Source organism: Centropristis striata, chromosome 2 (assembly GCF_030273125.1).
Source record: "Centropristis striata isolate RG_2023a ecotype Rhode Island chromosome 2, C.striata_1.0, whole genome shotgun sequence".
In the NCBI taxonomy this organism is placed as follows: domain Eukaryota; kingdom Metazoa; phylum Chordata; class Actinopteri; order Perciformes; family Serranidae; genus Centropristis; species Centropristis striata.
Window position 1 is genome coordinate 31,263,222 of NC_081518.1, and position 25,281 is coordinate 31,288,502.

At 40.1% G+C, this 25,281-nt stretch overlaps 1 protein-coding gene across 1 annotated transcript in view; it reads left to right on the plus strand.

The window, feature by feature from the left end:
* Window positions 1-25,281, plus strand: part of smyd3 (SET and MYND domain containing 3) — a 100,617-nt gene that overhangs the window by 15,190 nt on the left and 60,146 nt on the right. Inside the window, exons 2-5 of the mRNA XM_059353060.1 lie at window positions 4,191-4,254; window positions 4,333-4,440; window positions 4,662-4,719; window positions 5,166-5,308. Coding sequence (XP_059209043.1) covers window positions 4,191-4,254; window positions 4,333-4,440; window positions 4,662-4,719; window positions 5,166-5,308 — 373 coding nt within the window. The remainder of the gene's footprint in view (window positions 1-4,190; window positions 4,255-4,332; window positions 4,441-4,661; window positions 4,720-5,165; window positions 5,309-25,281) is intronic.

Sequence of the window (25,281 nt, forward strand, 5' to 3'; positions counted from 1 at the left end):
TAAAACTCTCCTGCTGTTTGATTTGCAGCATTGCCTACAATAGCCTGGGGTATATTTCAATAAACAGTATGGGGAATTCAAGTTTCTGTTGACTTGTGGCATATATAATCAGATTACCCATTAAATTATGTTACGATATAATGTAATAATAAAACGGCTGCAGTCTGATAATGGGAAATTTATATTATTATGTTTTTGAGAATTACATTTTGGCTGATGATACACAGTCAAATGTATTATTTACTTAACTAGTGCAGCATCTACACACTCTAATGGAGCATGCACCTTTAAAGCTCTTGTTGAGATGGGGTGTGACATATCGTACTGTTCACGATAATACCGGTATACTTTTTATATGATAAAAAAAAAAGCATATCGCAATCATGGCAACATTCCTACTTCTTACCGTGATGACTTCAAATCATTGCATTAAATACTTACTGAAGTTAAAGTACAAAAGTACCAGCAACAACGTTTACTTAAGGTACTTACATTGTTATATATATTCTATATATATTGTTGGATACTTATTTAGCGATGGTACAATCTAATCATGCTGTTTTAAACATATTGTTGCTCTGGATTACTCATAAGTGTTATTAATCATTACTTTGTTAAGACCTAGGTTTCAGTTATGATCAAACCCACAGCTTCAGATGTTGTTCTTAAGAGTTGCAGCATTTATTCATGGCCTTTTTCTCTCTTTTTTTAAACCAATGCTTATTTATGAATTCACTAATTACTTTTAGATATAAGATATATCTTGCTAACAGACAAAGGACACAGAGAAAACTTACACTATATCTTCAGTAGTATAAACATTGCATTACCATTTATACAAAATGTATTATTTTATATCCAGCTCTTTTTGCTTTAACGCTACCTCAGCATTGATCCACACAACATTACAGTAGTTGAGAATTGTGGCTCCTTGATATAAAGATATGGTATTTCTTTGGGATCCCATGTTTACGATGAATTATATTTTTAATATATTTACCAGATTGTGGAAGCCATGGAAATCTACTGTAACTGATGTGAAAACAGCATATGCATAAAAACAGTAAATAGCTCTTCTAGCATGTGATCTCCTCTTGAGGGGCAACATTTCCCACAACAGGGGAACAAGAATAAAACTTAACATGGTGTGGTGGTCAGCATCAGCCTTCCTTCCCTGGTTTCATGGAAGATGGATGGACTTCCTGCGGCTGGCGACGTGTGACGTGACAAACCTCTTAGTGTCTAAGTTATTTTCTCAGCCAGGTTCTGTGCAGCTTCAACACATCAACTGTGTTTAGGTCTGCTCTGCTCCTATCTGTTGTTATTGCTGTGTCTCATTCTGCAGGCATGTGTTAGTTAAACTGTGGGTGGCTTCCCTGTTTCTGTTTGGGCTCAACGTGACAAGAATAGCTGTGTTTTCATGAACCTGTGTCCCAGGGTGAGACTATAAATTTAACCAGTGGAAGGGTCATCACAAATAAGACACAGCAGCATAACAAGAGGTAAGGGTGGAGAGGGAAGCTGTAAATCACAGAATCTAAGGGGGTGAGGAGGAGAGAACAGAACAGAGGAGTGTAATTTGGAAACTTGTTGAAGCCCATGTGGGGCCCGGAGCCAAACACAACAGTCCAGCCTGGTCATGCATTGATAAACAGTCAGAGGAAACATTTAACTTCTGACGCTAATGTTGACAGGCAACAGCCTTCTGTCAGACTTACACTGTGTGAGTGAGTGAGTGTGTGTTCATATTACATGTCTGATTTTGCCTTAAAGGTTTTTATAATGTCATCTACAGCATTCAGAACTATGTCCAATCTAATCAAACGTCCCACATTCAGTACGATAAGCCCTGGGCTAATGTATTTATGTCCATCACAGCATGTTCTCCATTACCTCACTTTGTGTGTGGAAGCTCATAATACCATCCATTGTCAGATGTAATTAGCATTATTTTATCATTTTCTCTCCCTCACTTTATCATTTATCTTATGATAAAGCACACAGAGTGACTTCTTACTGTAAATGAGCTAATGCCAAACAAGCCTCAGGCTCCTCTGCATTTTCACTCAAAGGTTGGAATGAAGCTAGCAATGCAGAGAAATACTTCACACACAACACTACAAGGTGCCAAGGTGGTTTATACTTGGGCATCTACACTGCAGAGACTTTCAGACAAAAAGTATAAACATTTTAATAAGATCAAATCATAGTTATCAGTCTGATCATCTGGCAGATATGCCTCACATATAAAGTGTCATCATCAAGCTGTATGGACACGCAGTCCCACAATCTGTTGTTCTTACAGAGGTGAAATAAGGAATTTTATTGATACCAATACTGAGACTACTCTCCATAATTTGGTGCAAGAAATAAAGAGATGAAAAGAGTCCACACTTCCACTGTTGTCAGAATTGGGAATTCCAAAATGGCAACTATGTTAGACTTAATTAATGTTACATAAACACAGATAGCACTATTGTTTGCTAAATTCTCATTTCTGGTCCAAGCAGCAACATCAGAACTGAAAAGTGAAGCCAAAGTGAATGTGTATGTTTGCATTCTTTCTAATGGCCATCAGGAGGCGGCGACTGCACTGGTTACAAAAATAATTCTTATTGTATAGAGGTGTATGAAAAAATGACCCTACAGCTCACTTGATTTATGACCTCAGTAAACATTCTCATGATGAGTTTAGGTTTTAATGTAGGTTTGAAGTCTTGTTCAATACAGCATGATGGTCATATTGTAAATTATTGTGCCATTCAGCAGAGTATGCTTTAGAACGCAACCTTATGATTTATAGGTTGCTACCACAGTGTGTTTTTTTGTCTTCAAACTTTTACCCTTTCACAGTGTGTTTTCAGTTCATCAAACTTCATTGTGACACTTTGGTTGCTTAAGAATGTCTTGTTAGCTGTTAGCTGATGACATAGCATCTTTCCAGCTGCCAAACCATTCTATGCATGTGCTGGTCCCCAAAAAACCTAAGATGGAGACGGCCAAAATACCAATCCTGAGGCTACAAAACTGTAGTCTGCAAACCAATGAGTGACTTCACATTGACTACCTTCATTGCTTTTATACCGTCGATGGTCTGGACACAAATTCTATTTGAATTAGCTAGCTAAACTGAAGATCGCTAAAATCGCTGGCTAAGTTCTTGGAGCTAGGGAAGAGGGCCAACTCTGAACGTTGTGTTCACAAACAGCCACAGACAAGTCCTACTCATTCTGCCTTTAAAGACCAAATCAGTGATCAATCATTGAGTCAATCTCTACTTTTGAACAAAGGCAAAAAAGAAAAGAAAAAGAAAATTTTAAAGAAAGCCATAATAAGCTCAATACTTGTGTATATAATCGAGCGGGATAATATCTGCATAACACACACACTCTCAAGCACACTAGATAGACGACACACTCCGATAGATTTGCTGTGACTCACATCATGTCTTGTGTGTGTGTTTTGGTGTCGCTCTCTCTACTGACTGTAATTGGCTGCGTGAAGCAGACAGACACTGCTGTGCCCCGGCTTGTTATCAGACTGACAGGCAAACTGGAAAGGACAGCAGTGTCACTCTGAGAAACACAGCAGACCTTGGAGGCAGAAAACGCACACATACACACATAAAAACAGACATAAACACCACAAGTGGACACGTACAGCAAACACATGCAAGTTGCTGTGACACTAACAGGCTGTGGCAGTGAGGAGAGTGTACCTAATGTATTGCTCTTAGACAATCTAAAAGAAGATGGGTAGGTAGATAAAATGACATAATGGATGCGCACAGTCACTTTATTATAGCAAATAGAAAAGGATAGACAAGGTTGCTGCATGGGAAAAGGTCACAACAATTGCAACACCATAAGGATGCTTGAGTAGATATGTGCATAATGTTTGGCTGTGTAGCATCTTAAATGTGAGCAAACTATTTTTGTGTGTGGAGCAGTGGAACAGTTTTTATTCAAACACTAAAATGATGTAACAGAACGATGAAAGTTTGACCCGTTCAAGCTCACTGAGTCATTCACTTGTATCATTTTTCTATATCTGGCCTTGAGAGATTTTTGATAATAACTTTGAATAATTTTGTAAATTTAATCAGTTACAGATTCATCAAGTCATTCACTCAAGTTCAGTTCTCAGTCTGTGCAGAATTAACTCATCTTTGTTTCTCTTCTTCTGTCTAGACATGAGACCTTGTTGCGGTGTTCTCAGTGCAAGATGGCTCGCTACTGCAATCTCACTTGCCAGGTATAGTGTGTGTATGTGCATTCGTTTAAAAGTGTGTGTGTCTGTGTGCCAATTTGCTGAAATGTCTATCTCCTGCAGAAACGAGCATGGTCTGGACATAAAAGAGAGTGTAAATGTCTGCACAGCCTCCTACCCAGAATTCCCACTGACTCAGTCCGTCTGGCTGGAAGACTCATCTTTGCCGTGGTATGTTTCTGGAGTTTCTCACTGTTGAAGAAAGACGCAATAAAAAAGTCTACTCATACCTTTTATCTTTTGTTTAGCAGCTTTTCTTACTGCCTGAGACGTTCACCTTTTCATCCCACCACAACAATATGCTTCAGGGATTGCCGCACATAATGTATAATGCAACAAAGATAATTCTATAAAACTATAATAACATGCTAATTCTTCCTTTTTCTTTATAGTTAAGTCCATCAAAGAGTGGCAGTGAAGAGCTCTACACTTTGGAGGAGCATGAATCACGTAAGTCTCTTCTTTAAGAGCTTGTGTGTGTGTGAACATCAAACCCAACTTTATTGGCCAATGCATACAAGGAATTCAACTCTGGGTTACAGTAGCTTATACACACAGAAAGTGTGTGTGTGTTTTGCTTGAGTCTAATGCCAGTGCAGTAATAAAAAAAGAAACGTTTGTTTTCTCAACGATACTTTTTTCTTTTAAAAATATATTTTTTGGGGCATTTTGTAGCTTTATTGATAGTAGACAGATATGCAGAGTGAAGGGGGGAGACAGCGAGGAAGACATGTGGGGAAGGGCTGCCTGCTTGTGCGCTCTACCAGGTGTGCCACCGGGAACGCCCCGTTCTCTACGATACTTAAGCTCTATTCAGAACATAACAACGAGGTATTTCTGTCTGTCTGACAGTCTGTCTGTCAGTGTCAAAGAGAAATCTTTTTTTTTTTTTACAGACCTGAGTTCTATGTGTGAGCAGAAGAAACAAGGCCTATCTCAGCTGGCATCCATGTTAGAGTTGTATCTGCAACAGGAGGTGCAGGAAATGACATCACCACTGCCACCTTCCTGCCAAGAACCACTAAGCCTCATTGCAAAGGTGAGCTTCATGCCTTGAAAAACAATATCATTTTGCTTTTGTGTAAAGTACATAGATGCACACACAAATACAGACGTGCCTACCTGCGCACAAAAAGACACATACAAGCAACTGTTTATTGCTTTAAGCATCCCCTGCTGCGTTTGGATGAACCCTAACATGTGTCTCAGATCTTCCCAGCGTGTGTGTGTGTGTGTTTTTTCCCAGAACAACCTCAGGTCTTATTCCTTTAAAACACACCAGCTGCCTTCACTACAATATAAACCACAAATCGTTATGTATGCACGGATGTGTTTGCCTGGATTTAGCTCTACCTCTGTCATCTGTTGGCTTGTGTGACTCCTTTTTGAGATTTTATGGCTCTGATGTGTTTGAATTCCAACAAGTGTGTGTGTCTCTGTATGTATTATATGAGCATGTGTGAGAATGAATTAAAGCAAACATCAGTTGCAAATGAGCAAGAGTTGCCCATAAATTAGATGACGTGAGGGCTTTTTCCACTACCGCCCAATACCCGGAATGAGGCGGGTCTCACACGCCGAAACGCCCCTAATTTGAATACGAGCCGCCCGGAGCGGACTTTTGTCGGGACTTTTTCTGTCGGGACTTTTTTTGTTCCTGTTGAAAAGCAGGGCCTTTTTTCTCGCTAAGCGGGATGTGAAAACAACACGCGCAATTTGCAAAGCTGCCGAATCGACTATTTTTCAAGAGAGCGACTGGAGACAAATCCAGCGACTTTTTCTGGTGTAATTGGAGTAAGGACTAAGAATGAGTCGAAGCACAGTCCTCCTGCAGAAGTCTCTCCCAGCTGCAGAGCCGGAGGGGTTGTGAACCCCTTAGCGTCCAGTCTGCAAATTGCTAATAGGCAACAGTTAGCTCAGTAGCAGTACAGTGTGTATGTGCTGCTGTTGCTACAGTGTTCACTTAGTGATCTCTGTTGGTTTACAACAAGCACCGGACACTCTGCACAGTTAGCGATGCTGGTTAATTCACAATCACTATGTTTATGATCAGCGGAGAAGCTGTGCAGCTTTATGATCAGCTGCTGACCTTGTGCACAGTTAGTGACCGCGGCCACTTTTGAATCATCATGAGGGCGTAGTAGTGTTGATTGACGGCGATGCAGAGTTTAAATGGCGGATGTCATACTCTGGGTAGGAGGGAAGGAGGGAGGGAGGGGAGGTGGATGGGTCAAACAAATGGCCAAACAAACGGCAGACTTTCACCCAGGAGAACAGGGTTTGTATCTGGTGTGAAAACAAGTAAATTACTTTTAACAAACGTATATAACATAACATTTAACATAATACCCAGGGGGCAAAGTAAAAAAACCGACACGGAATGTTGTAAAAGGTTTCACACCAGAAATGATATCTAGGACCTTCAAGGATCACAACCTGGGTGGACAACCCGGTCAACTAGCTACTGGAAAGCTACAGGGGGCCAAAATCCCCCTTTTGGGGACATTTTCCTGGCGAAATTTTGTAAATGCAAATATTTAGGTACTACAAAGGCATAAATAGTCCTACAACTTTAAAATTTGGCAGAGAGTATCCTGACACATAGGGGAAAGCAGGAAAAAAAGATGCTGGGGTTTACTGCAACTCTAGTTTAAGATATCACCCTCAACATGTCAAAAAAGACAAAAAAAAGTACTGTTCGCCTGACAAATGCTCATGAAAATTCATATTTTTCAACACTTTATGTTGAGTATCTATACCTAACATATATATAGAAAACTTCCCTAATTCATAAGCTTCCATTTGAGTCCAAGATGGCCTTTCTACTAGCTACTGGAAAGCCATAGGGTGGGTCCAAACAATGCAACCCCTATTGTGAAAAAAGAGTCAATTATGCGGATCAGACTCCATTCTATTTCTGAGTGGTTATTTGGAGATAGATTTGGAGAGATCATTCTATAAAAAACTGAGCCAACCTATCGAAAGAGCACAAAATACACTTTCAGATGATGCCTTGGTTAAGCAGCTTGGTTCCCACTAAAGCTACATGAGGGAACTGTGCATTTTGTGGTCTCCCCAAAATGAACAAGCAGTGCACTTGTGGTCTTCTGGATTGCTTGCTGTTCAAAATAGGTAAATATGCTTAAAAAAATATTTCTTTATAAAATACTGAAGGATTTAAATTAATATTATATACAGAAGGACAGTATGTATGTTTGCCACCTATGCTAATTTTAGATTTTTTGATGTTTCAGAAACTGAGAACTGTTTCAGCTTGCTAGCTTGCTAGCAAGCTATTAAGCTAGCAGCTAACATTCAGCTAACATTCTGAAAGAAACTGTAAGTCCCTTGTACTGTATTTTTCATTTTATCAATATATATTTTATATATCTATCTATATCTATATATATATCTATATATATATCTATATATATATAGATATATATATCTGTTTATCACTGATTGAGAGTATTCCATGTGATGTACCAACCATTTGTTGCAGTGCTGTATGGGATTGATGCCACACCATGATGTACACGATGAAACATCTATACTGTATTTAGCACAAGTAAAGAATAGAGTGAGTATATTGAGACAGGCTGCACTACATATGCTTCAATATATTTTTATAGAACATTATATTCAGTGGTGGCTAGTGGTGAAATTGATTGGGTGGGTTAACAAATAAATTATAAAGTAAAAGTAACTCTCTCTCTCTCCCTCTCTCTCTCACACACACACACACGCGCGCCGTGATCCACCTCATTCATGTTAGCGCCTGCCATTTTTCTTCTTCTTCTTCTTCTTTTTCTCTCCCATCTTGTCATTGGTCTGAAAACAGCAGTATTGGGCTAAATGAAATCAGCCCAAATGACAAGTAAATCACGGGGGAGTGAAACAACACCTGTCAATAAGTTACCGGCCACCAGCCTGCTTCTAATTGGTCAGAACCGATCGGCCTGTGGGCTGAATGAAAGTAGCCCAAATGGACAGCAAATGGAGAGGGCGGGACATGGACGAGCCTGTCAATCATTTACACCCGGAAAATAAATTAGAGCACCCATTTAGAGATATCCATGTTTTCCTTTTAACTATTTGGTGCTTTTGCCACTTTAGATTTGACTAAAACTACATTACATTACATTACATTACATGTCATTTAGCAGACGCTTTTGTCCAAAGCGACTTACAATAAGTGCATTCAACCTGATGGTACTAGACATAGACCACAGGAATCAAGTAAGTACATAACTTTAAGAGCTAACTGTCATTGCTACAGGATACCAAAGAGGTTGGCTCCTTTCCTCGCAGCCACTGCTTATTGCAAATTATACACCTCTTCTTGGATTTAAATTTTTCAGTGTTTCGCCTGGTGAACCTGACATCATGGTGTGAGGAGCTGAATCCTGGATCAGCTAAATCTGATGCTTGTGCACTCACATCAGCTGAACGTCTCTTCTCAGCATATTGGTAGCTCCTCTCATTTATGTACCAATTCCGACATTTTGGGTGCCACTTTGGTGCACTGTCTTCCAACCATTTTTCTGACACAGAATCATGGTGCAGTCTTTGGAAGACTTCATCTTGACGCGCATTAATGGCTTTTTTAAACTTGGATTTCGTTATGGGAGTAATAAAGTGTAGGTATGTATCAGACTGTCCTTGACATATGATACACTTTGTGTAGTCAGTGCTTTTGTCTTCACAACCCTTGCCACCAGACCATGTTTCAGCCGCATGGCAATATCTCCCACGTTTCTTTGGCTGGCTTGTCATCTTGCTACAAGAAGGAACATACAAAGAAATTACTCAAATTATATAATTGTAAATTTAGAGTAGTGGATTAAATTGTGAAAAATTACAATATAATCAGTGATGGCTGGTATAAATGGGCTAGCAGGGTAAGCCCTCCCTATATTATGCAATAAAGATGAGAAAGTTATAGTTGTCTAAATAACATACAAAAGATTGTTGTTTAAAGTTTAGTTTTAGTTTGTCTGAAACACAGGCAGCAGCACATATCTCTGCATGTCTGGCCGATATCTCCCAGTGGATGTCCTCGCACCACCTCAAACTCAACCTGGGCAAGACTGAGCTACTTTACCTCCCAGGGAAGGGCTCTGACCTCTGACCTCCACATCACTGTCCAGAACACAGTGGTTGTCTCCACAGAAACCGCCAAAAACCTTGGCGTGACTCTTGACAACCAACTGTCCCTCTCCACAAACATCACCGCCACTACCAGATCTTGCAGATTCTTGCTGCATAACATCAGGAGAATCCGCCCGTTTCTCACCCAGACGGCAGCTCAGGTCCTGGTCCAGGCATTGGTCCAGGTCCTGGTCCAGGTCCTGGTCCAGGCACTGGTCATCTCACGCCTGGACTACTGCAACTCCCTCATGGCAGGTCTGCCTGCCAAAGCCATCCGACCTCTACAACTCATCCAGAATGCAGCTGCTCGATTGGTCTTCAATCTTCCCAAATTTTCACCACCAACACCCCTCCTCCGCTCCCTGCACTGGCTACCAGTGGCTGATACGCTTCAAGACTCTAGCTCTGGCGTACTCTGCTGCTAACGGTTCAGGTCCTACTTACATCCAGGACCTTGTCAAACTCTACACTCCTGCCCGTCCTCTCCGCTCTGCATCAGCCAAACAGCTGGCGACTCCCACCCTGCGTGGGTCAACTCGCCTCAAAACCTCTTCCAGACTTTTCTCTGTCTTGGCTCCCAAATGGTGGAACGAGCTCCCCACCGACATCAGGACCTCAGACAGCCTGGACATCTTCCGCCGCAGGCTGAAGACCTATCTCTTCCAACAATACCTCGGTTAAGCCATGGTCACCTAACACATATATATATTTAAAAAAAAAAATTGCTCTTCTTCTTCTTCTTCTTCTTTTCTATTCTTTTCTTCTTTAACATATAGCACTCTTGTAGCAATGACAGTTAGCTCTTAAAGTTATGTACTTACTTGATTCCTGTGGTCTATGTCTAGTACCATCAGGTTGAATGCACTTATTGTAAGTCGCTTTGGACAAAAGCGTCTGCTAAATGACATGTAATGTAATGTAATGTAATGTAGTTTTAGTCAAATCTAAAGTGGCAAAAGCACCAAATAGTTAAAAGGAAAACATGGATATCTCTAAATGGGTGCTCTAATTTATTTTCCGGGTGTAAATGATTGACAGGCCCGTCCATGTCCCGCCCTCTCCATTTGCTGTCCATTTGGGCTACTTTCATTCAGCCCACAGGCCGATCGGTTCTGACCAATTAGAAGCAGGCTGGTGGCCGGTAACTTATTGACAGGTGTTGTTTCACTCCCCCGTGATTTACTTGTCATTTGGGCTGATTTCATTTAGCCCAATACTGCTGTTTTCAGACCAATGACAAGATGGGAGAGAAAAAGAAGAAGAAGAAGAAGAAAAATGGCAGGCGCTAACATGAATGAGGTGGATCACGGCGCGCGTGTGTGTGTGTGTGAGAGAGAGAGGGAGAGAGAGAGAGTTACTTTTACTTTATAATTTATTTGTTAACCCACCCAATCAATTTCACCACTAGCCACCACTGAATATAATGTTCTATAAAAATATATTGAAGCATATGTAGTGCAGCCTGTCTCAATATACTCACTCTATTCTTTACTTGTGCTAAATACAGTATAGATGTTTCATCGTGTACATCATGGTGTGGCATCAATCCCATACAGCACTGCAACAAATGGTTGGTACATCACATGGAATACTCTCAATCAGTGATAAACATATATATATATATAAAATATATATTGATAAAATGAAAAATACAGTACAAGGGACTTACAGTTTCTTTCAGAATGTTAGCTGAATGTTAGCTGCTAGCTTAATAGCTTGCTAGCAAGCTGAAACAGTTCTCAGTTTCTGAAACATCAAAAAATCTAAAATTAGCATAGGTGGCAAACATACATACTGTCCTTCTGTATATAATATTAATGTAAACCCTTCAGTATTTTATAAAGAAATAATTTTTTTAAGCATATTTACCTATTTTGAACAGCAATCCAGAAGACCACAAGTGCACTGCTTGTTCATTTTGGGGAGACCACAAAATGCACAGTTCCCTCATGTAGCTTTAGTGGGAACCAAGCTGCTTAACCAAGGCATCATCTGAAAGTGTATTTTGTGCTCTTTCGATAGGTTGGCTCAGTTTTTTATAGAATGATCTCTCCAAATCTATCTCCAAATAACCACTCAGAAATAGAATGGAGTCTGATCCGCATAATTGACTCTTTTTTCACAATAGGGGTTGCATTGTTGGGACCCACCCTATGGCTTTCCAGTAGCTAGTAGAAAGGCCATCTTGGACTCAAATGGAAGCTTATGAATTAGGGAAGTTTTCTATATATATGTTAGGTATAGATACTCAACATAAAGTGTTGAAAAATATGAATTTTCATGAGCATTTGTCAGGCGAACAGTACTTTTTTTTGTCTTTTTTGGCATGTTGAGGGTGATATCTTAAACTAGAGTTGCAGTAAACCCCAGCATCTTTTTTTCCTGCTTTCCCCTATGTGTCAGGATACTCTCTGCCAAATTTTAAAGTTGTAGGTCTATTTATGCCTTTGTAGTACCTAAATATTTGCATTTACAAAATTTCGCCAGGAAAATGTCCCCAAAAGGGGGATTTTGGCCCCCTGTAGCTTTCCAGTAGCTAGTTGACCGGGTTGTCCACCCAGGTTGTGATCCTTGAAGGTCCTAGATATCATTTCTGGTGTGAAACCTTTTACAACATTCCGTGTCAGTTTTCCAAAAAATATGGGTTTTGCCCCCTGGGTATAACATAACTTTTGTCGCCTAAAGTCACAGAAACAGCAGCCGTTTTCCAACCGGGAATCTAACGTGTATGTACAATGACGTGTGTACTATTTTTAGAATGCTACACATAACATTACCGTTTTTGCTTAGATGGATTACTTTTACATTACTGTTACATTATATGTATGAAAGAAAATAAGAAAAAGCACAATAGGTCCCCTTCAACAAAGTCACTGTTAGCATGTTAGCATGACAGCCACTCCCACAACCAGTTCACATTATCCCCACGACTGCTGAGGATAAACTACACACTTTGGCGCTGACAGTCTGGTGTACAGCCGTACAGAGCTGCTGTACACTCTCAGTCCTGTTTTCTTTCTTTTATGTGACAGCAGCATCACTGCAGCGTGTGTCCTGGAGAATTTAATTTCTCAAACACACACAAATTGTTGTGTGTGTGTTTGTTTCAATGTTTTTGCATAATTTATTAAGAATTATGGAGGTGAAGTGAGAAAGTAACAGAGAGAGAGAGTGTAATATCTTAGATGAAATATGTGTGTGTGTGTGTGTGTGTGTGTGTGTGTGTGTGTGTGTGTGTGTGTGTGTGTGTGTGTGTGTGTGTGTGTGTGTGTGTGTGTGTGTGTGTGTGTGTGTGTGTGTGTGTGTGTGTGTGTGTGTGTGTGTGTGTGTGTGTGTGTGTGTGTGTGTGTGTGTGTGTGTGCGTGCGTGCTTGGGATTGGATTGTGAAGCTGGGAAAACTGGAAAGCTGCTGATTAAATGCAGTTTCAGATACCGATGGGAATTCTGCTACAATCTGAGGGAGATGAAGAGCGAACAGCACAGAGTGGATAGAAGAGAACAAGACAGTGTGAGGGGGGGGGGGGGGGGGGAGAAGAGAGGAGGAAGTCAGACAGATAGAGACACAGATTAAAAGAAAGCAGGAAATGTACAAAATGTGTCTCAACATGAGATGTAAACAGATATTGGAGGGCTTTATGAAAGTCACTCACTGAAAATAAATTTGTCAGTTGACATAAGTTGTCACTTGGTGATACCTTTCAAAAATAAGAGCCACGGAAATTAGATTTTAATAATTCATCAGAGTGTGACAGAAACTGCTGAGAGATTGTACTGCTGTTAGACTTGTAGTGTGTCTGTATGGGTGGAAGTGCTGGACAATGAGCTGACTCAAACCATGCTGAAGCTGGTGACACACCGGAGGGTACGGTCTGTCCCTCTCATTCTGTCTCTTTGACTTTCACTGTCTTGTTATTTTACTGTATTGATGTATAAAGAAACATTCAAAACATTTTTTTTGAAAGCAGGGGTTTTAGTGTTCTTAAGGGAAATGTAACTCCATGTTACTCCAGGAGCTTGGAAATTTAATGTGGATACCATAATAACTGAGTTACTATTCAGTTTTAAGTTTTGTGCTTTGTTTTATTTTAATTATTCATTTGTCTAGTTGCGTCATTCTTCCTTTGTCATTGAGTTTTGCTGGATTTTACTTGGTTGTTAATAGTGCTGCATGATGTGGGAAAAATATTTTTTATTTTTACATATTTTTAATGTCACCAACACTTTGTACCTGCTGCAATTTTTATTTCACAGAATATTGCAGTTTCAATAAAATACTAATAAATTGTGCAGCCCTACTTGTAAAGAACTTACATTGTGTTTAGAAAGGCTAAACAAACAGAAAATGAATCTCTATCACTACTCGTGCAACACAATTATCTAACTATAATGTAAAGACTCTCTGTCTGTCTGTCCTTTGCTTTCCTCAACAAATGTTCATCTGATCAACTTCACATCTAGGAACCAAGGACCTACCATGTTGAGTGCAGGTTTATGAGACAAAATGGACATATTTATTAGTTCTGCATAGGGATGGGTATTTGAATAAATCTTTTCGATCGATAATCGTGAACCTTAACGATTAATTATCGATTTAATCGTTAATATTTCATATTAAAAATGTCCATGACTGAAAATACCTGCTGCAGAGATTACCTGATGCATGTATAGAGAAATTCCGACATTTATGGCTAATTGAAGTGTGTGTGCAAAGCAGGCAACAGAAACCCAGCTGACTCTGGTGGGATTGTTGGCAGCCGTGATGTTGGCCGCGTTGTCGTGGACGCAGGCGATAACGCGGCCTTCAGATCCCCACTGCTCTACCGCTTCATTCATCTTCTCAGCGAGAAGGTCGGCTGTGTGCCTGCTTGGAAGGCTTTCAGTGAGCAGGACCACTGAATTCATTTGCCAGTTGTTGCAAATATAGTGGCAGGTGATTGTGATATAGCTCTCAGCTGTTAAAGCGCTCCAACAGTCCGTGGTTATAGCAACGCGGTTTGCTGTGGCTAACTCTGTTAGCAGCTCCTGCTTTCGCTCCTCGTATTGAGTTTCTATGAGCCTGGTGATGGTACGCCGTGACGGAATATGATAAGCTGGTTCGAGTAAATTAATGACAGCTTGAAATCCTTTCCCATCGACGACACTTATGGGCAGCATATCCGTTTGAATCATTCTGCAGATGCCTTCTGTGATTTTCTCTGCCCATTGAGTGTCGCAGCTCCTCCGGGCTAACGCTGAGGTGATGGTGGGTTAAGAGTAGGGTTCATTGTTAACCACGGTCTGATAAACGTTGTTTAAGTGGTACATCATTGGAGTTGTTGTTGTGTTGTACTTGTACACCATATTACAGTGTCTAGAATGAACGGAGTCATTTTTTTACTCAAAACGATCCACCACCAGACTTGGCCTTGCTCTCCTCATGTTTACCCCCGGCTATATCGCCCCCCGCTGCTAGGATATTTTATTACCGCCACACAGTGAAATTCATTACATTGCTCAGAGACACACACAAAACATTAACTGTGTTTTATAAAACCCTCGAATCGATAAAACAATTACATGATTGACAAAATTCTTAACGATCAATTATTGATAATCGATTAATCTTGCAGTTCTGCATGTTATGTTCATATTGATTGTTGACCACCACAGAACAGCATGATGGGTACGGCTCACTATCTGTCACTCACTACAGTACATTCAGGAACAGATGAAGAAAGACAGACCAGCGGTGTTATATTGTTGTGAACTCAAACATTTCAAACTTCAGCGATCTAACTTTCAGAATGAAGGCTTTTGCTTCTGCACTCAAGGAAGTGCAGTGGCGAGTATGAAGTGTTTTGGCTGAGCGCTTCTTGAAACAGCTGCAGACAGCAGTGTGTTGTGATGTAGGGTTGTGGAGATGGTATAACAATCAGTATGAGCAACTGAGCTGTGAATCGTTTCCCTCACTGGAATAATCCTGTATGTGACTGCTGGAGCATCTTGATGAAGAAGCTTTATATTTCACCCACAGTCTTGTATTACACCGAAACCCTGTTTTATTTTTTTTTTCTTGGTGTATGCATGCATGTGTGTTTACAATATCCTGTATTATGATAATGTAGATGTGATGTGTAATGTAAATGTATGGTTAACACCACCTATATTCAGATACGGCTCCTCTTTCCCAATGCCTAAGTAAAAGCAGAGGAAGAAGAAGAAGCAGAAGCCAAGTAACACAGAAAACAGTCTCTCTCTCTCTCTCTCTTTCTCTTTCTCTCTCTCTCTCTCTCTCTCTCTCTCTCTCTCTTTTTCTTTCTCTCTCTTTCTCTTTCTCTCTTTCTCTCTCTCTCTCTCTCTCTCTCTTTCTCTCTCTCTCTCTTTCTCTTTCTCTCTTTCTCTCTCTCTCTCTTTCTCTCTTTCTCTCTTTCTCTCTCTCTCTCTCTCTCTCTCTCTCTCTCTCTCTCTCTCCGTTTTACCAATACCCAGAATAGTATTCTACAGGCTGCCAATAGGGGGCACTGTGATCGCATGGACAGCATCCTGGACTTCCTCCCTGTCTTCATCCTCTCAGCTGTGTTCTCTCTTTCTGTATTGTGCTCTGTCTCTCTCTCATCTGCTTTAACTGTCCATGCAACTGTCTCTGTCTGTCCCTCTATCTTTTTTTTAAATATCTTTCCATGCCTCTCTCCTTTTGATTATACTCTACTGTATATGTACTCCTTTCTGTTCTCCCCTCTTCCTTTCTCCTCTCTGTCCCCTCCTCCTTTTTTGCTCTTTGTTAATATCTCAAGTACATAACAAATGAGGAGTTTATTATTGTGTACCTGGACTGTTCTATGCGCTTAACAAAATGGGTCATTACTGTGCATGTGCGTGTGTGTGCATGTGTGTGCGTGTGTGAGAGGGGGTCTGGTCTTTTACAGTGTGGGAGTGTTTGGTGCTGTATAAAACCATCCTTTATGCTAATAGCTACTCCCTCCACAGCAGCCTAATAGGGTTACTCAAACACTTACACACTTACATGTATGCACACAGACACACACAATGAAGTAATGCTACAGCATCATTACTGCTCTTAATATACCCAAGGAAGCAGTGAAGGAGGGAGTGTGTACCTTGGTGTGTATGACGTGCTATATATGTAATGGTGTGTGTGCGTGTGTGTGTGCGTGCGTGCGTGCACGTGTATGTGTGTGGCTTTTCTTGCAGATATACTGGAGTGGGATGTGTGTATTCTTGCACCAGGTTCCGATCTGTTGTGTGTTTCTGTGGACTACAGAAGGGTTTCTGTATGTGTGTGATGTGTGTGTGTGTTTTGGTCAAACTGCGGTGGTGCAATAAGCAGTGACAGATAAGATCTGGCTGCAGCACATTTTATTGCTTCCCTCAAGCAACTGCCCTTCTCTGGAGTGTGTTTGTGTATGTATCTCTGTGTGTGTACATGTGTTTAGGTAGCATGCTTATGTCAAATACATACTGTATATACCTACATATGTATGTTTATGCTCCTATGATCCTCCCTGACATAAATGTGTATTTGTCTGTATGTGCGTGCATGTGTGTGCATGTGCGCATGTACATGTACATATTTGTGTGTGTGTGTGTGTGTGTGTGTGTGTGTGTGTGTGTGTGTGCGTCAAATTGTGTTTGCGTGTACTTACCAGCCTGCCAGTAGGTTTGTGAACATATTGTTATGCTGCATCAGCCCTCGTTGCATTGAGACCCATTTCTCATACACATCCCTTACATGACCGACATGTTACCCCATAACAGACACAGACACACACACACACACACACTCACATCTCTCTATCTACCTGCTCCTTTGTGTCTTGGTCTCACTCTCTTAGTCTCATTCATTTGCTCTCTCTTGCCTGACTATCACTTTTCTCCTTCACTGACAGTCCCTCTTCTCATTCGCTCTGAGTTCAACTCTGTTAAACTGTAGCTTTTGATATGAGAGTTATATATAGCTCTGTGAAGACACCTCACAGCCTAGTTTTGTAACAGGCAAATGCCAGCTTTTCGATTTTAAAATCTTGCATAAAAGGACCCCTAAAAGCCCCAGAAAAGTCAAAAGAATAACATGCAATATGTAATTTAAAATGTATATATAGGGTTTATTGACTTTATTAATTCAAGAACAGGATTTTCAGTTTAGATTCAAATTTGTGTGCACTCTCAAAACTCCCATACAGCAATAGCTGAAGGGACCAGTGTTGTTATACTGTGGAATTTTTCTTCTTCCTCTTCTGGACGCAATTTCGTCCCGCTACTAGTCCTACAACTTGAAGAGTTGCAGGAAAATTATATATCAAAATGTGCGGTTTGATCGGGATCGGTGTGCTATTACTTTTCTCTACAGAATACGAGTTTTTCGCGACGTACACACACACACACACACACACACACACAGGTAACTTTATGCGATTTTCACTACGCACACACACACAAATGAGCGCGTAAGCACGCACACTCCTCCAGATACACGTTGCACACACACACACACACACACACACACACACACACATTTTGAGGTTAAAGGGCATAGTTTGAAATCTTTCCCCAGAGGAAATTTTACAATATTAATTCATTTATCAATATACTGTACATAAGAAAGCCATCCATTGCCTGAAAGCTCTAGGTTGTAAAGTTTCATGAGCCTGTTAACAGGTCATTTTACACAAGGTCAAGTTTCAAGAAATGCAGGTACATTAGGTGAAAATAACACAATTGTACTACATGAAAAGATCTGCATTGTTTTTGCCTAAGATTACATGGAATAAGCATGTCAGTTAGTTTTCTCCTCCTCTCCTTAGCAAAACTTTGAAGCCCTTCCCAACAGGATGTTATGACACGCCTGGTACCAATAGATTCCCTCTGTGTTTTGGTTTTTGATACCTTCACTGTAGCATTAAAACTGAGGATGTCACAGCTTCTGAAAAACAGAGTCAGCTGCCCTAAATGCCAGTGTTGGCAAAGAGTTAATGGGGTTAAACTTTGAAAATCATTGTTTTATTGGACGATAATTCACCTGCAATAATTCAATTATCTGAATTACATATAATATTTTACATTTCTCAATACATATCGGCCATCTCTATTAAGAATAATTGGCTTGACAAACAGTAAAAGAAAGTGTTGTGGGAGGAACAGGCGGAGATTTGAAGTTACAGAAAGTAGGAAAAAATGGATGAGAGAGAGAGAGAGAATCTCAGAAATGAGGTAAAAGAAAGACAAATCACAGAGGGTAGAGGGAAGAGTAAAAGCCACAGATGGAAAATGGGCACAAAATAGGGGAAGCAGTAAAAAGAATGAGAGGAGAAGAAGAATGGGGGAAGTGTGGATGAAGGATAGGAGCAGAGAGTACATGCACTGCTCAATAAAAGGTCTGAAGTAGCTGTATTTATGGTTCTGTGTGTATGAGGCTGTAAGTGGGGCTCTTGGGGGAACACACACACACACACACACACACACACACACACACACACACTTCCTCTGAAAGCAAGGTGACTCCCTATGGAAAAGTATGTTGTATTGTTTATTACCTATGTATTGAGACGATTTATCACAGATAGGCTACACACACACACACTCATACACACTCCCTACTGGATGTCATGTGTGAGTGTGGAGCCAATAAATTTACACCCCTGCTGAAAACTGTTTTGGCTTCAATTACCGGAGAAATGAATGTGTGTGTGTGTGTGTGTGTGTGTGTGTGTGTGTGTGTGTGTGTGTGTGTGTGTGTTTGTGTGTGTGTAGGTGTAAATTTTCTCTGTGTGTGTAGGTGTAAGTTTTCTGTGTGTGTGTTGACTCTCATTTTTTGGTTGTTATAACTTTTTGTGTGTTTCTGGATGTCAGGGTTGTCGTAATACAACTGGTGTGTATCTGTGTGTAGGTGTAATTCTCTGTGTGTACAGATGTGTGTTGTGGAGTGTAACTTGTTGTTTGTGTGTAGGAGTAATTTATTCTCATGGCTTTCCTTTATATTTATTGGCCATCTGTTGAGCAGCTAAATGAGATGCAGATTCTGTCAAACTAGCGTACCTTAACAAATGGAAAAGTTCTCAATCTGCAAACATGTTGTGTGGGAGAAAGTACATCATATGCAGAAGTACAACAAACTTTTTTCCTGAATAATTGACCAATAATGAAGGAAAAGAAAGCGGGAGGGATGTAGTTACTGGCCCAGTTTTTACATTATTAGAGGGTTCTTAAGAGGAGAAAATAAGAAAAATATGACAATATAGCCACAATAAAGGAAAACACATGTAGCATGTTTCTGTATCCTGGTACATGTGTGTTTGCCTGTCAACAGCGGTGTGTGTGAAGTCATTACAGTAATCCTTGTGTGTATGTGTTAGTATGTTCAGCCTTATCTCTCAAACATTTCCCCCGTCTGCCATTGTAGCTGGCACTGCCATGGGCGCTACCTAATTAGCTTAGGCTTTGCAAAATCTCACTCACACACACACACACACACACACACACAGCTTACTATAATGACTTTAAGTCCATCATGAATGCAGTCGCAGACAGTGTAATAGGAAGAGAGAATAAAAACCATTTGTTTAATTGACTTATATTGGCTGCATGTGTGTGGGCTCACGGGGAGACGTGAAGAGGAGGAGAGGAAGAAGGGAAGAGGAAAGAAGGTAAGGAAATGAGAGAGCTGGAGCTAAAGAGAGTGGGAAAGAAGAGGATAGAAAGAGGGAGGACGGTAAGTAATGAACTGAAAAAGATGGAAAATTAAGGGGAAATGACAGGAGTTTAAGGAGACAAGACAAGGAAAGGAGTGTGGAAAGAAGAGTGGATGACCAGAAAAATAGAAAACTAGCATTAGCACAGGGAAATGGAGAAGGGGAGGAGGAACAGCTGAAAATTAGAATAATTCTGAATACAAGTCTGGATATTGTCGTTTAATTCTGCAAAGTGATTTGAGCAGCAATATGTTGCAGGAGATAGCATGTTGCATGTATATGTGTGTGTTGTTAGTATGTTCTAATGTGTGTGTGTGTGTGTGTGTGTGTGTCTGAGTTGGGGGTGGGGTTGGCTTAATGAACAGCTTTTGGCTCCAGCTGCGACAGCCACTATCTCTCTCTCGTCTCCTTTATCCTCACTCACGCTTTCTCTGCTCTCTCCTCTGTCGCTCCAACATTTACAGTAATTACTGGTCTTTGGTACTTCAGAGGGATGGAAACAGGGATAGAGGCTGATAACATACCAGAGTGTGAGTGTTTGTGTATTCCGTTTAATTTCCTGAATGTCCTCCAGAGGGATGTACCAGAAAGTGAGATTCCTAAGCCAGGTTTATCTCACAAATTCCTTTTTCACGCCGACTCAATGACCGGGGGAAGACCTGTCTGCTGTCGGCGGGTGAAACGGTTTGCTCATGTTGTACCTGGGATCATGAACTTTCTCCTGAACCTTAACAAACTGCTCAGCTTTGTGATAAAAGGTTAAACACCGCTCTTGTAGCAATACCAGGATTATTATAGATTTACTGTGACTGTAGAGTGACTTTTGTCCCCATAAATATAAATTACACAATCCATCTTTCAATTCTTAGGATATTTGAACATAATTACAGAGTCATTTTTCTCATGATGCCCATGGCTGCTGCACATCTTTTCACCTTTCTTTGAGATGCTCCGTTGTAGTGCCTGTCTCTTTAAGCCCCCCGACCCAAAAAAGGAGACTGGTCTCCAAAATTTGCAATATAAGGTGGTTGTACATGCCGCAAAATTCAACTCATATTTATATTTTAGTAAATACGTCTTACGTCCTTCACCGCCATCTTGTGGACGTAGTAGTAGTGCTGGATGGCGGCCTTTCACCCAGGAGAACGGGTTGGCGTTTTTACGTAACTAACGATTTTTATGATACTTCTGGGCTCACGCTTTAGGAATCTCTCTTTTTTAACGTAATTTCCGTGTCACGTGTGTAAACAAAAGTCAGTTGTTTTGTAGCCTAAATTCACAGAAACTGCTGTCTTTTTTTCACAACTGCAAACCATACGTGTATGTATAATGACGTGTGTGCTATTTTTAGAACGGTCCTCGTTACCATGAGCCACAAACCTAACCTTCTGTTATTACGTTATTGTGAGTAAAGAGAAACTTTCTACCATGAAAAATAACCAATAAAAGCTGTGACACCAAAATCTACACGATCAAACATTTTACAGCAGGAATAAGATCTGAAATTGGGGATATATTAATTATATTGGCAACCAGGACTTTAGCATGTAGCTACATGTACATGTGCGGATGTGATGGTGATGCATTTTATAAGCTATTCCACCACTGTAAAGCTGAGGTAAATTGCATATCTATATTCAGTATATACATACTCATTATGTCAGTTCTTCATCACATTAAATTAGATGTTTTTGTGCTGTAAACAATCCAAATAATGTTTTGTGATAGCTTTTTGCAGAACAAATGAAAGGAGACAACAAAATCAATATCACCTACATTCAGTTTCAAGGACTTTTCAAGACTTGAAAACACCACACGTGCAGTCTGTGGCCTAGAGGTTAGAGAATCCCAGGACTGACCGGTCAAGGACTGGAGTGCCCTTGAGCAAGGCACCCCACTGTTTCTAAGCACGGTATGTTCACTGGTGTGTAAAAGGGTTGGTTAAAATGTCGAGGTTGAATTTCCCCATTCTGGGACGAATACATTTTTCTTTTAAATTAAAATTCAGATGCATTAGGGGGTCCCTGGTTTATTCTTTATCTGTGCAGAAAATATATGGAGAACCAATGATGTAAACACTGCAGTAGTGTACCAGAGTACAGTTGAGTAGTGCATTCAAAACAGTTGGAAACCGCAATTATTTACCACATTATTTGAAGCTTTGGCCATGTTTAATGCCAACATTCAACACTTATATTTATTTGACAGAAAATAAAAAATAAAAATTTGCAGTTGTCTTTAAGTGGCAGCATTTTATCTGCACTGTCCACTATGTGAATCTCCAGTGTAAAATTATACAATATTTGGCATAATTCTGTATTTCAATTTGCAGTTCAGCAGCAGGGACGGTGTAATCACTTGGGGGCATTTTTGTTTGCATTGGTTGGTCACTCATCTGCCATATTAGCCCTCGAGTTTATCATGACTCAGCCCGGTGGGTTATCAGCTCCTTAGCCTCATGATCCTTTTATCAGTCCTCTCACACAGGACAAATACAGGCTGTAGAATGAAAGCTCAGGCTACCAGTGCAGGCACAACCATATTACCTGGTACAGTGCAAATACTGATGCCAGCTTTTGGGTTTTTTTTAGATTAATTATCAAATTCACATTTAGCATCTTGAATATTAATGAGGTAGAAATCCAAATTCAAAGGGGGAAAACAGTCCATACTGTAAATTGGCTTGAGTTGGAGAGATGGACTCATGAGATGTTGTGAATTTGTATTTGCCATACACACACACACACACACACACACACACACTCACACACACACACCTGTCTGGAGCTGGCTGGCCAGCCTAATGCAAGATCAAACAGCATGGGACATTTTTTAATCTTTTCGTAACAGTTGGACTGTCCCATTGGGAAAATATTGCAGGTGCTCCAGATGGCCAGCCTCTCACTGATAGCACCACTTATTTGTTATATTTCAGTTTATGGTTGAGTGTTTTCTAAAATATTGTTTACCATTTAATGTTGATTTTGCATGGGTGTATTTTGGCATTTACTGTGTACAGGCAGGAATGAATTTTGTGTGTGTGTGTGTGTACTGTAGAACCTGATAATGTAATAAATTCATGATAATGTAATAAAAATCTGCACTTGAGTCCATTGAAAATGTAATAAAACCTGATAATGTAATAACTTCCCGATAATGTAATAAAGTGCATTTCCCAATAATGTAATACACTTTTTACCAATAATGTAATAAAATATAACATTAATGGGAGTTGATTACATTATCAGGTTAGCCTTCATTTCGCAATTCCTGATAATGTAATAATTCCCCAATATTGTAATAATTTAACAGCAGACCACCCATTACTTGAGTTCAAGTGGTGATACTGTGTAGGCAACACAAGCTCAAGAGCTCTAGCGCCACCAACAGGTCAAAGTTGAATGTTTATTAACTTTTGACCCGTTCATCCGTTTTTCACAAACGAGGTATCCATGACACACGAATGCATTCAAAAGCTTCTTGAAATCTAAAGGTGCTTGGCCGTGACAACCAATCAAACTTAATGGCTAAGTCGCCAAACAGGAAGTTAGCCCATTTCTCAGCAACCCTTTAACATATCTTAACCAAACTTGGTACATAGAGTCATGACATCATCCTGGGAACACCTACACAATTTGGTGACCTTTGACATCTAGGGGGCGGTGCAATATCAAAAATGTGTTTTAACTCCTATATCTTCGCATAAGTGGATTGCAAACTTATTTTTCAATATCTGGTGATATTGCCAGACCTCTCCAAATAGCTCCAAAACTATTTTGCGCACCAGAATTTGGCTTCCATTCTGATCTTTGAGCATCCTGGTGTTAAACTTTAACTCTTATTGACATTAAACCTGCTTAGAACCTAGAAAATAAACCTGGTCTCAACCAGCCTTGGTGCCAACCACTATACATGCCCCTTCATCATTGCTTGCAGCTTTTATATGTTTTTGGAATGGATTATTTTGTATTTCAAACTATATGTAACTACTTGTGCCTAGTGCTTTCAGAACATTTTCACATAATCAACAGCAATATTAGGCTACATAGCACTGCTCAAACAGTGCAGTAACACTTTACTTTTTACTAAGTACATAGGTTGGATACATTGTATTAGGGACCATGTAAAATAAAGTGTTACCAACTGTGTTCTGAGCTCATTAAATATCACTGGCAATTTTGTATTTGTATATATAATTTCAACACACAACAAAAGTAACCTATATCCAGAAAAGCCAGTAATATATAGTGTTACCAACAGTGCTCTGAACTTTTTAAGATTATCATGGCTGTCAGAGAGCCAAATGGTTTTGAATTGGAAAAAGCTGCTTGACACATTTGTTCAACTTGGTCTGAAGATCATATACCAAGTTTCATTAAGATTGGACAGAATGTGTATATATGTATTTGTCACCATCTCTAAAAGCTGCCTTCTTCTCATTGAGGATTGCCTTTAAATCACTAGTAATCCAAGGTGTGTTATTGTGGAAACAGTGTACAGTCCTTGTAGGTATGACTGTGTCTCTACAGAAGTTGATGTAATCAGTAAAGTAGTCAACCTGTCTGTCATTGTCCATACTGTTCTCCTCTTTTTCCAGCAACATATCCCAGTGAGTCTGTACATTCAAAGCAGTCCTTTAGAGCCCCAGTAGCCTCTGGTGTCCATTTCCTGACTGTGAGTTTAGTTGCAGGCTGCCTCCACACACAGGGTTTGTAACAAGTCTCCAGAAGAACTAAGTTGTGATCTGATCTGCCAAGTGGTGCTAAGGCAGTAGCTCTGTAAGCTTCTGATATAGTTATTCCAAAAACGTTATTTAGGCGATGTTTAAATGAAAATTAAATGTAGAATATAGTGATCACAATTAGTGAGTATCACAATAGTATCATAATTTTAAGCTTCATTTTGGTTACTTTTTTACCTATGATCTGTTCAAGGACTGTAGGAAAATTCCAATTTTGAAGATAATGCCTGTTTACAGTTTCTTTCTACGATAAATTTTGACAGAAAACATACATTAAAGGGTGCGTAAGCAGCCTGCCTTTGAAATGTTAACTCAAGTTTATATGTCACTGTAAAGTTTCCTTCAGCACCAGTATACAACCACACTTCAAACTTTCCCAGAAGGCTAAAAAATGTCAGCGTGTCTCTGCCTTCCACCATGTTTTCATTGAAAACA